The 17,643-nt window shown below is 52.6% G+C and overlaps 1 protein-coding gene across 2 annotated transcripts in view; it reads left to right on the forward strand.

The window, feature by feature from the left end:
• MYO1F (myosin IF) overlaps positions 1 to 17,643 on the forward strand; it is a 39,313-nt gene that overhangs the window by 1,851 nt on the left and 19,819 nt on the right. The window contains exons 1-12 of one of the 2 annotated variants that reach the window (XM_037056561.1): positions 1,065 to 1,206; positions 9,575 to 9,712; positions 10,193 to 10,282; positions 10,364 to 10,458; positions 10,819 to 10,906; positions 11,014 to 11,103; positions 15,121 to 15,252; positions 15,370 to 15,504; positions 15,742 to 15,874; positions 16,066 to 16,262; positions 16,854 to 16,934; positions 17,032 to 17,118. In XM_037056561.1, coding sequence (XP_036912456.1) covers positions 1,204 to 1,206; positions 9,575 to 9,712; positions 10,193 to 10,282; positions 10,364 to 10,458; positions 10,819 to 10,906; positions 11,014 to 11,103; positions 15,121 to 15,252; positions 15,370 to 15,504; positions 15,742 to 15,874; positions 16,066 to 16,262; positions 16,854 to 16,934; positions 17,032 to 17,118 — 1,269 coding nt within the window. In that variant the 5' untranslated portion in view covers positions 1,065 to 1,203. Of the gene's footprint in view, positions 1 to 1,064; positions 1,207 to 9,574; positions 9,713 to 10,192; positions 10,283 to 10,363; positions 10,459 to 10,818; positions 10,907 to 11,013; positions 11,104 to 15,120; positions 15,253 to 15,369; positions 15,505 to 15,741; positions 15,875 to 16,065; positions 16,263 to 16,853; positions 16,935 to 17,031; positions 17,119 to 17,643 lie in introns of those variants that run through there. The other variant, XM_037056562.1, reaches the window with a different exon arrangement.

Below are 17,643 nucleotides of genomic sequence, written 5' to 3' on the forward strand. Positions count from 1 at the left end.
TCCAGCTTACCCTGCAGTCTCAGCACAAGGTTGCCTTCTCCCAGAAGCCTTCCCTTGTGCCCCCAAAGGAGGAGGTCCTCCTACTGCCTGCTATTTCCTCTGAGTGCCTGGAGGCATTTGCTGAGGTTTGCAGGGGCCAAACCAATCCCGTGGCCCATGTTCCCAGCAAGAGTCCCAAGGGAAGGGAGTGCCTTCTCATCTGTGGCCATGAAGGGGCAATGGGCCCTGGCACCCCCAAGATAGGATGCTGTGAAGCCCTGGACCACAAGGGTAACCCGGCCCTCCTGCCTCCCTGCCAGGCTTTACCAGGGTCTAGGCTGCTGCCTCCACTACCTCCTTGCTCTGTGGCACAGTGAAGTAACATCCTCTCAGAACTGCCATTTCTTCAAATACCCAGAGGAGACCAGTACGTCGTGGTCTGCTGATCTCCCGAAGGTCAGGCCATGAGTCCACACTTGATCAATCCAGCGTGTGTCAGATCAGATGCTGGGGGGAGTGGTGCTCGTGCCCCCATTTTATGATGAGAAAATGGAGCAGCCCTGGAAGTAGCAGAGCTGGGGGTCATTAAATCCAGAGCTGACCTGCAAAGTGTGGGACCTGGCAGGGGTACCTAGCACCTGGTCCCTCCACTCCTGTTACTTTCCCCTCACTCACACACACCCACTTGCAAAGACTGTTCTGAAGGAAGGACCAACTGAGGCTGCTCTGGAAGTAGGTGCTTGTTCAGGGATGCTCAGAGAAGACACATGTCTGAAGTTATTTTGTAGAGACCTGGGCAGCCCAAATGCTTCCTGGGGTCACCCTGAACAGAGTGGTCAGTCCTGCAGCCAACTGACCTGCATATTCCTTGCTGCAGCCCTGTCCCCAGGGAGTTGGAGAAGGGGACTTCTGGGGTCTGGCATCAACTGCCATCAATCCTTGACCTCTCCCTTCAGGCTCGGAGCCCCGATAGCCAGCTCCCTCAGCTCTGCCAGCTGCAGGAGCTCTCTCCCCGCCCCCTGGGCCCAGCTTCCCTCCCCGGTAGCCACGGCCCCTCCCGCCAAAGGAAGTGAGAGGGGTCTGTTGTAAGAGGAACTAGGGCTGGGAGTCTGGTGAAGGAGAAGCAGCAGGGCCATGCCTGAACCACCCCCCGGAGCCCTCTGAGCCTGCACCCCTCCCACGACCCATTCAGGCACCCCCAGAAATCCAGATACCACCCCCACCATGGTAAGTCCCTCAAGGGCATGGGCCCTGAAGTGCAGGGGTAGGGGGTACCAGCCAAGTGCAGGTGTCCAGAAGTCCACCATCAGAAAGTAGAGACATGGGGAGGGGCACAGCAGTCCCTTTTGGGGTCCCTCCATGCAGGTGCCCCCAATGTCCCTCACTAGGACCAAACCCATCTACTGGTGGACAGGATGCCAGAATAATGATGGGGACCAAGAACGGAGCATAGCCCTGGCTTGGTGGCTCAGCTGGTTGGAGCATTGCCCGTACACCAAAAGTTTGTCAATAGGGTCCTTGGTTGGGGCACATGGATGCCTGGGTTGCAGGTGCACACGGGAGCCAACTGATTGATGTTTCTCTCTCACATTGATGTTTCTCTCCCTTCCTCTCTAAAATCAATGAACATATCATTGAGTGAGGATTTTTTCAAAATGGAGCAGTAACTGAAGGACAGAAGGTGGCCCTGAGGGATTGCACAGTGTCTGCAAGGACAGGGATATAACCCTTTCCTTAGGGCATAGGAAACCTGGTTTCTAGCTCAGCCAGGTCCCTTATCTCCCCATGCAGTCTTGGGCCAGTCACTTCCCCTCTCTGGACCTCAGTTCCCACATATGTCGTATCTGGAAGTCCATCAAGATGTGGAAGATGTTTGGGGGACCTCTCAGTTGGAACTTCAGAGGGTCTGTGGGTTCAGCCACTCCGAGTCCACACCCAGGGAAGGAAGCTGTGTCAAGTGGGGGGGTTGACAGTGTAGTGACAGTGTGCCCGTGCGGGTGACAGGAGATCTGGCTGTGGCAATCACAGAAGAAGATGGCAAGTCACAGGGCTCACACCACCACAGGCACCCTCTCCTGCCAGGACGGCGGGGAGACACTGTGGCCCAAGGTGTCACTGCCTGGTGAGGCTGGGGTGTAACAATGCCTGTGGTGACAGAGTGGGGGCCTGTCATGGTCATGGACTTAAACCTAATAGCATCATAACACACTAAAAGAGCTTCTGGGCTGGTGACAAAAGTCGCCCCCACAGCTCCATGTATCTGCAACCACTTCGGGTTTCATTTTTTGTCATTCTGCCACTGAAAGTGTGTGGCCGGAATAGTCACAGAGTTCATGGTGACAACTGGGGGCTTCTTGCTGTTGCAGCAAACAGCTGCCCCAAGTGGAGGCAGGAAGGCAGACCAAGAGGCAGGATAGTGTTTGTCTTAGAACACCTTGTTTCAGAAAGCTAATGACAAACCGGGCATCATTAGCCAAGGGTCATGTGCATGAATCATAACGAAGCCATCAGCTAGAGTTCTGGGCTTGGGGAAGAAGTTCTGAGAAGAAGCCAAGCCAGGAAGACCCAGGAGCTTAAGTGGGCAGGCTTTGATCAAAAGAACACAGGAAATGATTTTCTGCTTGAGAGAAAAGCAACCCCTCCCAAGGAAGCGGTGTGAAAAATGCTTAGTCAGCCTGGCTGCTGGGGTCTGGGAGGGAGAAACTCACCCCAGAGGACACGGACAAAAAGAAGAGTGGAAGCCACCCAGGAGGCCAGTACCTCTGACATCTGTGTGGAGGGGTGATGGTGCCAGGAGAGTGTTGAAAGGTTCGGGAACTTTGGGAACAATGTTCACAACATACTTCACAGAGACAGAACATGCACCATCACCACCACCGAGGGCGACGCTTACTCAGGGCTGGAGTCTGCCACGGCTGTGGGCGGGAGCCACATTCTCCTTGTGGGAGAAGAGTTGCTGTCGAGAGACAGCCCTTGGGTTCCCGGTGCCAGTGGTGGCGATGAGGCTGCTGCTGGTCACTGCAGGCCAGTGGTCTGGTGGGTGGGCATGCGGGCAGTGCAGATGGCTGTGTCGGCGCCAGCTAGTGGGGAACACTGGTGGGTGCTGGTCAGTGCTTTCAGCTGGAGGCCAGATCCCTGGAATAACGGCAGTTGGTGGTCACTGTTGTTCAGAGTCGGGTGACCTTGGTAGTGTCTGTTTGCTCAAAAACTGAGCACTCGGTTTTTGTTGGGGTGGCAATCCCAGGAGCCATGGCGAGGCACGGCGGGTTTTTGACCAGGGAATGTTGATTGCTGCTTCGTGGAAGCTGGCTGTGTGTGGCTGCTGAGGGTAGTGTTGTGGTCCTGACGGCAGCTGTTGACGGTAGTTGGTTGTGCTGGGTTGCTGGTGCTGGGTTGCTGGTGCTGGTGAAAACGAGTAGTGTTGGTGGAGTGTGATGGGGGGACACTGGTGGCAGAATCAGTCGCTGTTTCTGTTTGATGTTGGCTGATGGTGCAGTCATTGAGGTTATTAGCAGTCTGTTTGACTTTGGTGGTGGAGGATGGGAACAAAGGATGCAATTTTTTGTCCTTGGGTGGTGATGGTAGTGACATGAGGGTGGTGGTGGTGGTTTTTAAAGTACGGATATGAAGCCGAGAGGCCAGTGGTGTGGCTGCTAGATCCAGGGCCAGGGGAAGGCTGGGGGCTGAGAGGGAATTGGAGGAAGTACTCCAGAAGGACAAGGGTACCCACCCATTGGAGAATGGCCTCTGGCTAGGACAGAAGGGAGGGGGAGACCCTGGGAGCCTTTGGAAACGAGAATGTTGTCTGCACAGTGTACAAATGCAGGGTGTAGCCCCAGAACTCCACTGAACTGAGGCAGGGCAGGACCAAGGCATAGGGCACACTTAGGGTCATGGCAAGGCCAGGGGCTGGGGGCTGTCTTCAGCAGCCACACCAGCTTCACACCTCCTCCTTGGCTGGCAACCACAGTTTGCAGGACCCTAGCAAGGAAGGAAGTGGCTGTTTTGTTGCTCTCTTAGTCTGGGGCTCTGCTCATCACCACCCAAGGGAGGCCAGAGCAGTTGGGGCAAGTTGCAAAACGTCTCTGATCCAGCCCTTCCTCCTGGCTCCACGCCCTGTGTCTGAGGACCAGCCCAGCTGCCACTGTGGCTGGCAACAGTGGGGAAGCTAGCATTTCCTCTTCACAGGCTTCACCTTGTTGAATCTGACGCAGGGAGATTAGGCCAGCTGTCATATAACCCAAAAGTGCATAGGATTTCAACTCAGTAACCCCCCCAAGGTCACACTTTTAACAACCACCTTGACCTACAACCTCCTCTTACCAATGAGAGGCCACTCAGGAGGGTATGCAGACCCCAAAAGCCTGGGGCCACCCATCCTGGCCCCATCTGGACCTGGACTCTCTGTTCTGCTGAAGCTGGGATCCTGGTGTCCCACATTCACCCAAGGCCTTCCTGGCCCATGGCTCCTGTGGCCACCACTGACTCCACCTGGGACATTCATGTTGTAAGACCTGCCTTCCCCAGGAAGCCCTTACTGATCACCCCATCTCTCCTTACTACCAACTGGTGGGGACCCACAGTCTCCCTTGGGCAACTCACTTTGCCTGCTTGGGACACTCTGAGTTCCCCCTAGCCCTGGTCCTGCCTACCTCCATGCACACACAGCAGGGGCTCGGGGACCATAACCCCTGAGGGGCTCCCTTGCCCAGCCCTGCAGGAGCCCTCTCCTGGTCACAAACAGCCCCACCCCCACACACCACTCCTCAGTCAAGGGCACCTCTCTAAAGAGCTGAAATAAGATGCTCCCTTCTTCCCACTCCAGCCACCTCCAGCCCTGACTGTCTTTCACAAGAGCCCCAGCAGGTTGAGTCATGCTTGGCTTATGGTCAACCGTGACCACAACCTCTTCGTTGCACGCCCACATCCCAGAGAAGGGACTTAGGAACAAATAGTTTCAGTTTGACCCATGGAGACTTGAGGGCATCAGAGAGAGGGAAACCCATGACACAGAGCAGGGGGCTGTCTCATCCCTATGGTACCTCACTCATTCAGTCAGTCTTTCCATAAGTATCTGTTGCCAAAGACAGACACATCCATTCCGTGCTCAGGGGGCCCCAGGCTGCTCTTCCTGAGGTGCCCAGTGCCTCTGTTCTCTGTGTTCATTGGCTCCTCTCAGTGAACCCATGCCGGAAGTTTATTATGGAATTCTTTTTTACATATGAGGAAACTGGGGCTTGGAGAAGTCAGTGGCCTCTTGGAGTCAACTGTCAAGCCAGACCTCACATCCAACTGGCCCTATGCCAAAAAGTCTTGGGTATCCTCCCACCCACTGTGCCCACTTGAGCAAAACCCTCTCTCCCTCTACCTTGGCCTCTACCAAGGCCCATGTGTCTTGTGAGTACATGGAGCCAGGAGTGGATCTGGGGGGCCAGGTGTCTGATGGCCGGGGCTGAGAGAGGCCAAGGGCCACTCAGCCAAGGGGAGGAAGTAGGGAGGGACAGGAAGAGGAACCAAGTCTTCAGAGCCAGGAGAGGTAGGCAGACACAGCCAGCCCTTCAGACTCTGACCTCCGAGAAAGGAAGTGGCCTTGAGGGTCAGCTCTGCCTGAGAGGCCCAAAGGGCCTGGAAACCAGGCTGACCCCAAAGGGGAAACCCTAAACAGGACCAATCTTGTCCCTGCCCCATCCTCATCTTGCCCAAAGGACCCACCCCACCACCTCTGACCCGAACCAGGCTCGAGAACGCAAGGCCTCGCTCATCCTCACCCAGGCCTTCCCTTCCTGCTGTATAACCTTCTGGGGTATGCCTGCCCTCTCTGGGCCATGGTTTCCTCTTCCTCAAAGTAGACCTAATCATATGTCCTCTCAACCTCAGCATATGTTGAGAGAATTAAATGAGGTAATTCAGGAAAAAACCTTAACCAGAGTCTGACACAGAATGAGTGCCCCACAGGGTGTTAATTTTCATTGCTATCATTGTCATTGGGTACCATGGTTACCACCCAAGGCCCCACCTCTTGAGGTCTTCAGAGAGAGAATCCACTTCCTGTCCCCCCCAGTAGCTCCTACCCACCTGCACCCACACCCATGGCCACTCCTGCCCCACCAGGACCACCAACACACTCTGGGCTCCCCATGTTACAAACAGGAAACATGTTCCCCTGACCTCATCTTTCCCCACAGCCCCTTTCCCTCATCCCCTTCTCAGCCAGACTGTCCCAAAGTATCCTCCATGTCTCCCAGCCTCCCAACCTGACGGATTATCCTGAGCTCACCAGCGCTCTCCATGGGGTCCCTCTCAGTCTCCAGGGAGCAAGAATGCTCTTCAGTAGCTTGCGGTGCCATCAACGGCTCCCTACTTCTCCCAACCTGCAGGCCACCCCATGCTGACAGGCTCCTCAAAGCCCTGAAATGAAATTCACAATAAGACACACTGACTGCCATTGTTTCAGAAATCATTACGGTGATCGATCCCCTGGAATACTCTGGAGAAAGTCACTTCCAGTGAACCCAGTGCATAAAGATGAACTGCTCAGGCCAGGGAACCAACAAGGCCCACAGGAGCCACCAGGTGCTAGCACCCACCCATGGGCATCTTCACACACTGACAGCCCCACCACAAGCAGCAGGAGCTTCCAAATGCTGAACAATTCTTAGTAAATGCTGAACAAATTCCAAAAAAAACCATCAGAACAAAATAAAATCTGAGCAAAAGATTTTCTGTTTATAGGTAAAATCAAATTTGGTTCTAGGTTCCAAGCACTGATCATACACAGGTGTGTCACTTACATGGACACCTGCCAGGTGGGTGAAGAGCTGTAGGCAGGGTGATAATCTGAATGTAAACCTGGCACCTGCAGCGCCCTTAAAACACCAGGCATGTCTCTATCCCCGTGACAACAAACAATGCTCCTGCCCTTCCTCATGTCCCCAGGAGCAATATGGCCCTGCTGAGAGGTCTCCAAGCTACAGACCATCAAGTCCCAGTTGCTTTGCTTGGCATGAAAGGCTCTTCGGGACCTTGCTCTGGATGGCCCCCTCCATTCATTCATGCTCTCCCTTCCTCTGTCACTCATTCATTCAAATGAGCCCTGATACCTTGTTGAGCCAGGCATGGCAGGAGCCCCTCATCTCAAGAGCTCGCAAACCAGAAGATGAGGCTAATGTGGGGAGTGTCCAAAACATGGATGGGGCAATGGTGAAGGAAGCCCAGTAGGCTGTGGGAGTCCAGAGGGAACACCTGACCAGCCTGGGTTCAAGAAGTTCTTGGAGGAGGCATCCCCTGAACTAAGTCTTAGAGGACAAATGGCCATTCACCAGGCAGAAAGAGTATTGTGAGCAGAGGCCTCAATATCTGTAAAGGCTTAGAGGCAACTTAGTAAAGAACTGGAAGAGTTCTTCCCAAAGCCCTAGCTGGTGTGGCGCAGTTGGTTGGAGTGTCTCCCATAACTGAGAGGTTGTGGGTTCGATCCCTGGTCTAGGCACGTACAAGAGGCAACCAAACAAATCGATGTTTTTCTCTCTCTAAAAGCAATCCTCAGGTGAAGATAAAAAAAAAACTTTTTAGAAAAATAGTTCTCTCCAAAGACCTAAACTACTGGCACAAAGAAGGTGCTCGAGAATGCTTTTGCCGAGTGGGCGAGTAGGACGTTGACAGAAGCCACAGACAGGAGGAAAGCCCTGAGAGAAGAGATCAGACCTGCCAGATGAGGAACCCACTCTGACTGCCCAGGCCGGGAGACATTCGGGGAGTTCAAGCCCCACACTCCCCGCCCCGCACAGTCTGCCCCTGCCTCACACTTCTGCAGCGTCACTGGGTAGTTCACTCTGTGGTGCACTCCTTCCTGCTCAGCATCAAAACCCTTCTCAACTTTCGATCCCAGCCCAAACACCCCGTGGGTCCCAGCCACTTGTGGGTGTTGATGTAAGAGCCTGGGCTTTGCTGTCAGATGGACTCAGACTTGAACCCCACACCCTTGGAAACAGTTTAGCTGTTTCCTGAGTCAAGTGTCAAGCCACTCACTTCCCAAGCCTCGGTTCCCTCCCTGCCTATACCCCACTGCATTGCTATAAAGATTGCTGCTAATATTGGTGACACCCCCTGCCCAGCATCAGGCACATAGTAGGCGCTTAGTGAATGTTTGTTCTGTCACGTGCTCTCTGCCTGGGCGCATCCTCACAATCACTAGGAAGAGTATCAGCTGCCTGTCCCACATTGCTCCCCAGAGCAATTCATCCTCACATCAGCCCTGGGAAGTGAGTCGTTTCTTCCATTTTACAGATCAGGTCATGGAGGCTCATGGCAGTGTTGGGCCACCTAGCCAGGATCAGAACCTAGACCTGCCCACACCAGAAGCTGGATGTGTTTAACATTTGTGGGCATTCCTTGACAAACCTCCTCTGACTATCAGAGTGTCCACATGCTGACCATGCACCTCTCCTGCTCAGGAACTTTCTGTGGCTCCCCAGTACCTCCAGGGGAAGCTGGCTTCTCATTCAGCTCTGCCCTACAGCTGCCCTCACTGGCCCTCCTGCTTGACGCCTGCCAGTGTTCCCTCCGCCCAGCATGCCTGTTTCTGTTCTCTGGAATCTGTCCAGCAAATGATGGCCACCTTTGAAGACTTGACTTTATTTCCCTGCATCTCTTGCCCTTGGGGGTCTCCCTCTGAAGTTGAGTTTCTTTCTTCACCCTGTCCCCTTAGTCATTCAATAGTCCCCCTTGCTGGGGCCGAGAAAGGACTCAGTCCCTGCAGGGGCTCCTGGTCTGGGGAAGGAGGCTCCCTGGGAGGGGCCTCGTCAGCTGAGCATGAGCAGCCGTCACCACTCCTCCAACCCACAGACTTTCCCAGGGCAGGGGTGTTCTGGCCAGAGGCAGAGTGGGCTGGGTGAACAATGTGTTTCAGTGTTTAAGGCACTGGATGAGTTCAGTGGGGCTAAAAGCAGAAAATATTTCAGGAAGGCTTCCTGGAGGAGGAGTTTTGTGGAGGAACCTGTATCTGAGTCTCCTCGAGCCCTAAGGAGGCTGTCAACTGTTGAACACCTGAGGAAGGAAGGAAGAAGGGAAAGTGGGAGCATGGGAAGGTGCTGGAGCCAGCACAGGGCAAGGTGGAGGTTCTCTGAGGATGGAGAAGACGGGGCAGGGGCAGCAGGAAGACTATGGAAGCTGAGAATAAGGGTCATGGCATGGCGCAGGAAGTAGAGGTCACGGCTGAGTGTGTGGCTCTGAGAGGATCTCAGAGGACCGGGCTAGCATGCATGACCATGAGAGAGGAGCAGGGGAGTGGGAGAAAGGAGGCCATCTCTAGGTGGAAGGGGTGGACAGCAGGTCACATGCCTCAGAGGGGTCAAGGACTCCTGCTCAAGGGCTTGAGCATGAGAAGGGGGTAGGGGAGTGAAGAGTGGGGAGGCAGGAAGGGACGCAGGAAGCTGTCTGGCCTCGTCCTGGGGGCAGGGAGCCCAGACTGGACCTCGCCCACCTCTCTCTCCTGCTATGGGGGTGGAGGTGAGCCAGGCCAGGGTGCTGAGGCTCCACCCTCCTTCCCCAAGTGCTTGCTTCCCAGGGCCCACACCCACCACCCTGCTCCCACCCCCAGGGCAGTAAGGAGCGCTTCCACTGGCAGAGCCACAATGTGAAACAGAGCGGCGTGGACGACATGGTGCTGCTGCCTCAGATCACCGAGGACTCCATCGTGGGCAACCTCCGAAAGCGTTTCATGGATGACTACATCTTTGTACCCTGGGCCATGGGCAGGGCAGGCCAATGAAGGGCCAAGGGACACGGGGGGAGCTGGCCGAGGGACAGAGGGGTGGTGGGGGGATGAATGCTGGGAAGGGTAGCGGAGGAACTTTGGAACAGAAGGGACGCTCAGATGCCTGAGCAAATGAATGGGGCGGGGGGTAGGGCAGCAAGAGAATGGGGTGATAGCCCAGGGGACAGATGGAGTGACAGTATGACTCTGATGGAGGGTGGTTGTGCCCCCCGCTTCTTCCTCTGCCCTGGGGTAGCTCAGCCACAATGTACCCATTTCCCCCATTCTGGACCTACCCCTGGTTTTTCCTAAGAGATCCAGGACACATCTGAGCATCTCCATCTCTCCCTCTTAGCAATGGGGTTCCAGGAGGCCTCAGGGCAGGAGGCATCAGCTGAGGGGACAGGGCACATGAGGGACAAAGCATGCCAGGACACTGCATGGCCCTTAACCACCCCCTAGACCTACATTGGCTCCGTGCTCATCTCTGTAAATCCCTTCAAGCAGATGCCCTACTTCACAGACCGAGAGATCGAGCTCTACCAGGGCGCGGTGAGCACGGGGCTGGGCGGGAGGCATGGTCCCCGGGACCCTGGCCCCTAGCCCTGGGCTGAGACCTGCCCTCCCTGGCAGGCCCAGTACGAGAATCCCCCGCACATCTACGCCCTCACCGACAACATGTACCGGAACATGCTCATCGACTGCGAGAACCAGTGCGTCATCATCAGGTAGGACAGGGGCCTCGGCCCCTCCTGCCCACTGCCCCAGACACTGACTTGGAACCCTGATCCAGACGGAGGCCTCTCTGTCCCTAGCCGGCTTTCCTTTCCTGGTTGCCTTCTGACCGTGGTATATTTTATTTATTCATTCTGTTATTGTCCATCTGTCCTCTCTACTGTCAGCTCCGGCAGGGCAGGGACTTGTATCGGTCTCGTTCACTGTTGTATCCCCAGTGCCTGGACTAGCCCCTCGCACACAGTAGGAACTGAAGGAAGGAAGGAAGGAAAGAATGATCAGGGACTAAAAAGGGCGCTTACCCTTTCCTCTACCCTTGGCCACTGATCCTAGCTTGCCTCCTCCATCTCCAGTGGAGAAAGCGGAGCTGGAAAGACGGTGGCTGCCAAATACATCATGGGCTACATCTCCAAGGTGTCTGGTGGGGGCGAGAAGGTCCAGGTGAGGCAAACAGAAAGAAGGCCACGTTACCTCCCACTGCGCGGTGTTTTTTCCTTCCACGCCTGCCTCCGCCTGACCTCTCCCCCCGACCCCCCTGCCGCCCCCAGCATGTGAAGGACATCATCCTGCAATCAAACCCCCTGCTCGAGGCCTTCGGCAACGCCAAGACCGTGCGCAACAACAATTCCAGTCGTTTTGTGAGTCCGCAGCCCTGCTTTAGGCGCAACCACACCCTACACACACACACACCCCACCCTCCTCTACCTGCATACCCAAGATTACAGGAAATGCCTGCTCCTGGACAGGACTCTCACTGCCTCTTCACTGTGCATTAAAACAGAGTCGCTGTCGCAGACCGGGACAGGTTTGTGTCACCTTCTGAAATGCTCCCCTGGCTGCAACTATGCCGCGTGGGCCCGCAGCCCTGTTTCGGTCCTATTTAGTCCTTCTTTCCTCCCTACCCTCAAAAAAATGGTTCTTAGGCTCCTTCTTTGTGTCAGGTGCTGCGCCGAGTCTAATGGAGACAGACTAGGTAACCAGATCCGGGTTTAGGGTCTGGTTCTATCACTATTTAGATATGTGGCTTGGACAAAGAGACAATATAACATCCTGAGTCTCCTCTGTTTTCTTCTCCATAATGTGGGATATTAAAATCCGCCTCATAGACTTCAACACTCAGTACAATGCCTGCATGTAGAAATGACTTAGTAAATTCCATATGCTAATAAGAATTTTATTTCCCGAGACATCATTAGCTATATTTTATTTTCTAATATATATTTATAATACAATTATATTTAAGTATTTCCCCCAATATCTTATTATTAAAATTTCAGATACACAGAGAAGATGGAAGAATAAAGCGGACATCTATATGCACCTCTCCCAGATTCTTTTTTTAAATATTTTTATTCATTATCCTATTACAGTTTTTCCAATTTTCCCCCTCTATCCCCCCTCTGCCCTGCCCCCCAACCCACCAGCATCTCCCGCCTTGGTTCATGTCCATAGGTTGTACATATAAGTTCTTTGAGTCCTCTGTTTCCCATACCATTTTTCACCTCTCCCCGTCTACCTTATGCCTACTAACCATGCTTCTTCTTCCCTGTACCTTTTCCCCATATTCCTGCCCCCACCCACTGAAATCCCTCCATGTGATGTCCGTTTCTATGATTCTGTTCCTGTTCTGGTTGTTTGCTTAGTTTTTGTTTGTTTGTTTGTTTGTTTGTAAATATTTTATTTACTTATCTTTAGAGGGGAAGGGAAGGAGAGAAGGAGAAAAATATCAATGTATGGTTGCCTCTTATGTGTCCCCTGCTGGGAACTGGCCTGCAACCCAGGCATGTGCCCTGACTAGGAACTGAACCTCAATCGTTTGGTTTGCAGGCCTACCCTCAATCCACTGAGCTACACCAGCAAGGGCTGTTTGCTTAGTTTTTGTTTTTGTTGTTTTTATTTTATTTTAGGTGCTTTTGTTGATAGTTGTGAGTTTGTTGTCATTTTACTGTTTACATTTTTTGTCTTCTTTTTCTTAGATAAGTTCCTTTAACATTTTGTAAAATAAGGGCTTGATGATGATGAACTCCTTTAACTTGACCTTATCTGAGAAGCACTTTATCTGTCCTTCCATTCTAAGTGAAAGCTTTGCTGGATAGAGCAATCTCGAATGTAGATACTTGCCTTTCATGACTTGGAATAGTTCTTTCCAGCCCCTTCTTGCCTGTAAGTTCTCTTTTGAGGAATCAGCTCACAGTCTGATGGGAACTCCTTTGTAGGTAACTCTCTCCTTTCTCCTTGCTTCTTTTAGGATTCTCTCTTTATATTTAATCTTGGGTAACTTAGTGACAGTGTGTCTTGGTGTGTTCCTCTCTGGGTTCAATCAATTTCCTTGGGACTCTCTGGGCTTCCTGGACTTCCTGGAAGTCTATTTCCTTTGCCAAATTGGGGGAGTTTTCCTTCATCATTTGTTCAAATAAATTTTTAGTTTCTTGCTGTTGTTCTCCTTCTGGCACCCCTATAATTCAGATATTGGAACATTTCAGGTTGTCCCACAGGTTTGTAACAATTTCTTCACTTTTCAAATTTTTGTTTCTTCATTTTGTTTTGGATGGATGTTTATTTTTCCCCTTTTGTTCCAAATCGTTGCTTTGAGTCCTGATTTCCTCCCTATCACTGTTGGTTCCCTGAATATTCTGCTTTATTTCACTTTGGGTATCATTTTCATATTTCTTTTTTTTTTCATTTTTGCATTTAATTTTTGACCAAGATCAGCCAGATCAGTGAGCATGTTGGTTACCAGGGCTTTAAATTCTCCATCAGGTAGGTTGGCGATCTCCTCCTTGCTTAGCTCTCTTTCTGAGGCTTTACTCAGTTCTTTCATTTGGGCCCCATTTCTTTGTCTTGGCCCAGCTGATAGGTTGTAAGGAGGCAGGGCTTGAGGTATTCACCTAGGCAAGGCGACCCTCTTTGCTGCATTATTTGTTGGGGAGGAGCCAGAGGGAACAGTGTGGCTACCTGCTCATCTCTATCACCCTTTTCAACGAACTCTCCTGTGAGATTGGGAGCTTCTACTGCCACAACCCGGCTGCCCACAGCCACCTCTGAGTCTCTATAAATCCACCCCTCCTCCCCAGCCCACCAGCCCACCAGCCAGCCCCGCCCCCAAGGTCTACTGGGTCCTGGTGGTTTTTCTGAGTCTTCGGGCACTGTCCGCCTACCAGTCTGGTTGCACTTGTTGACTTTTTCTTTAATTCCCTGGCTGTTGGAGTTCCATGCAGTTTGATTTTCTGGCACTTTTGGTGGTTTATTCATTTCAGATTGGTTGTTATCCTCTTTTTCGTTGTCCGAGGAAGTGAAGGGTCTCTACCTACGCCTCCATCTTGGCTGGAACTCTCCTCTCCCAGATTCTATCATTAGCGTTTTACTATACTTGTTCCAAGGTATCTCCATCCATCTTGCTGTCCTTTTATGTGATGCAGTGCAGAGCAAGCAGCCGACACCGTGCCTTTTCCCACAACACTCCAGCATGCAGATCGTTGATAACAGTCTATTATAAATATGCAGTTCTTTCATTTCTTTTAAAATAAAATTTGCACACTACAAAATACGTCTCTAAAGTGCACCATTCAGTGAAAACGCACACACTGTGCAACCCAAACTCCAGGAGGCCCCCCATCCCCTTCCAGTCAATTCTACCCCCACCCTGATCCAGAAGCAACCACTCCTCTGAATCTTTTCACCGTAGATTAGCTTCAGCTGTCCTAGAGATTCATATAAATGGAATCACACAGTGTGTTTTCAAATTACTGATACACCCCAAAAACATGGATAAATCTCAAAATATATAATTACATTTTATTTTATGTAGTCTTATTGTACAATAGAGTAAGTAAATGTCATATACTACAGGTGTTTGCGTAGTACAATGACATAATTTGTATTGCTCTCGGATGGAAATACAGAAAGGAGATATAATGTGGCGTGTCTGCCCTCCAACCTCTGGCCATAGAAAAGCCCAGATGGTGTCAGAGGCCAAAGAAAGGGTTCATGGGACCCTTGCTCTGGGCTGAGGGACAACATGTAGGAGACACTCAGCATGACTGAAACCAGTAGTATCCCATAGAGACATGGAAGCCTCTGTGTTGTAGTAGAGGGACTGAGGACCTACCTGGTCAGTAAAATGGGATACTGACCTGACTGGTGTGGCTCAGTGGGTTGGGCATCATCCCATGAAGCAAAAGTTCATAGGTTCGATCCCCGGTCAGGGCACACACCCAGGTTGTGGGCTCAGTCCCCAATTGGGACACGTGTGAGTGGCAACCAATCGATGTTTCTTTCTCACGTTGATATTTCTCTCTCCTCTCTTTCTTTCTCCTCTTTTCTCTCTCTAAAAATAAATAGATGAAAATCTTAAAAAAAATAAAACAGGATACTTCTGTGTGCCAGGCACAGGGCCAATACCCCAAGTGAGGGTTTGAATTCTCAGAGAGGGAGATAAGGGCATTCCTGGCCCAGGAAATAACTTAAGCAAAGGCTGGAAAGGAGGAGCTGGTGGAAAAGACAATCAGGGCATAAGTGGGGGTTGGGGAAAGGAAAGCAAGTTGAAGTCACATGGGGTCACATGGGTAAGACTCCTGAGGTCCATCCCCAGTCGGTCCCCTACCCCTGCATCCCAGGGCCCCACTGTGGGGCTTACATGCTTCTCTTACATTCAGGGCAAGTATTTTGAGATCCAGTTCAGCCGTGGTGGGGAGCCCGATGGGGGCAAGATCTCCAACTTCCTGCTGGAGAAATCCCGCGTGGTTACACAGAATGAAAATGAGAGGAACTTCCACATCTACTACCAGGTGCAAGAAACGGGGAGCCCCACCTGGAGTCTAGGGGTGGCAGGAGGAGGGTCTGTGAGGACTGGGGGACCCCAAGGCCTGAGCCAGTGCAGTGCACAAGCATTGCTCCCCCTCCAGCTGCTGGAAGGAGCCTCCCAGGAGCAGCGGCAGAACCTGGGGCTCATGACCCCCGACTATTATTACTACCTCAACCAATCAGACACCTACAAGGTGGATGGCACTGATGACAGAAGTGACTTCAGTGAGACTCTGGTAAGCACCAACTGCCCCTCCAGCCCTGGTATCCTTTTGTGTTACGAATTAGGAAACTGAGTTCCAGAGGCAAGCAGGGACTTGCCCAAGGTCACACTCTGAGGTCATGAAAGAGGTAAAATGGGGACCAGATGCCTGATTCTGAGTCCATGCTGTGACCCCAGAAGCCCAACCTCAGGGGACGTGAGTGGGGGGCAGTCAGAATGGTGGCACAGGCCCTGTCCTCGGTGCCCACAGAGTGCTATGCAGGTCATCGGGATCCCAGCCAGTGCCCAGCAGCTGGTCCTGCAGCTTGTAGCCGGCATCCTGCACTTGGGAAACATCAGCTTCCGTGAAGATGGAAACTATGCCCGGGTGGAGAGCGTGGACCGTGAGTGTGGGTGCTGAGGAAGGCAGGGAGCAGGCAGGTGTGGGGGGTGCTTCCTCCTAATTCAGCCCCCAAAGGGTGAGAACCCACGAGGACAATTTCAGTGTCACTGGGCAAAATAGGGAGAGACCGGGCACTGGAAGAGTTAAGAGCCTAACAGCTGCCCCCTCCCTCCCCCCACCCCCACCCTGCAGTCCTGGCCTTTCCTGCCTACCTGCTGGGCATTGACAGCGGGAGGCTACAGGAGAAGCTGACCAGCCGCAAGATGGACAGCCGCTGGGGCGGGCGCAGCGAGTCCATCAACGTGACCCTGAACGTGGAGCAGGCAACTTACACTCGAGACGCCCTGGCCAAGGGGCTCTACGCCCGTCTCTTTGACTTCCTCGTGGAGGCCAGTGTGGCAGGGGCGGGGTTGGCAAGGGAGAGGTGCTCTGGGACCAGCCAGGGCAGGAAGGCAGGCGTGACTATCACAACCTCACCGGTTCCCTGCCGTGGGCCGCACAAAGCAGGGACAGGGTGGTCATGTGGCAAACAGAAGGGCTACCTCTTCCTGGGGCATGGAGCCCAGGCGTAGACTCCATGGGATAGGGGCTGTGGGGACAGAGAGGGTGGGTGTGCAGGGGAGCAGAGAGGAGATCTGTCTAGAGGGCCAGGTGGGGGACAGGATGAGTCAGGGTAGCAAATGAGGACAGAGAAGTAGCTAATGTCACCTAACATCCAGTGCGTACCCTTTACTGTTTTACATGCATCAGGTTATTTAATTCTTAAAAAGAGCCCTATAAAGTCCTTGCTAATATTCACCCATTGTAAAGATAACAGATGGGGCAGGGTAAGAGGCAGAGCCAGCTCCCAAGGCAGGAACCTGGCATTCTAATGCCTGGGTTCCTCATATGAGTGCCTGATAAGGGTGCACACAGAGCCTGCAGTGCGTCCAGGAGCCCATTGGGCTAGCACTGACCTCCTGTCCCTACCCGCATCACAGGCCATCAACCGCGCTATGCAGAAGCCCCAGGAAGAGTACAGCATTGGTGTGCTTGACATCTACGGCTTTGAGATCTTCCAGGTGTGGGCTCTGCTCCCAGGCCACTCCCTATTGCCATGGCCCCAGGAGCCTCCAGCATCAGCCCACTGAAGGCAGCACTCTTTTCTTCTCTCCACAGAAAAATGGCTTTGAGCAATTCTGCATCAACTTTGTCAATGAGAAGCTACAGCAGATCTTTATTGAACTCACCCTGAAGGCAGAGCAGGTGGGCAGGGCAGCCAAGTGGCCAGGGACACAGGACACTGGGTTGGAGGCAGGACCATGCTGGTTGCTGAGCAACCAGGGGACACCCTCAGCCCCCTATTTTCATCTCTCTCTACTGAGCCATCCAGGCTCCTCTGTGAGATTTCCGTTGAAGATGCGGAAATCTTCAACGGAAGATTGAAGATTTCAATCTTCAATCTTCCTGTGAGATTTCCTCTCTATCTTTCTACCTTTCAAGCTTTGACAAGGGCTGGGGAATAATGTTTTTATCCATTCCTTCAATAATTACTTACTGAGCACCTACTGTGTGCCAGGCACTGTCTGCAGTGCTGGGGAAGCTACTATGAACAGGAAGAACAAAAGTCCCTGATGTTTTTGTATTGCCTGTCCCATAGAAGCAGAGCCTCAGACAAGGATTCAGAGCAAAGACCAGAAAGGGATTGAGGTAGTGAGAGAGGGATCTTTTTAAAAATCCCCAATGGGGTGTAGTAATGAGCAGGTTACCCACGGGCTACTGGGGTTCAGT

Source organism: Sturnira hondurensis, unplaced genomic scaffold, assembly GCF_014824575.4.
Source record: "Sturnira hondurensis isolate 20B ecotype Veracruz unplaced genomic scaffold, ASM1482457v3 Scaffold0009087, whole genome shotgun sequence".
Classification (NCBI taxonomy): domain Eukaryota; kingdom Metazoa; phylum Chordata; class Mammalia; order Chiroptera; family Phyllostomidae; genus Sturnira; species Sturnira hondurensis.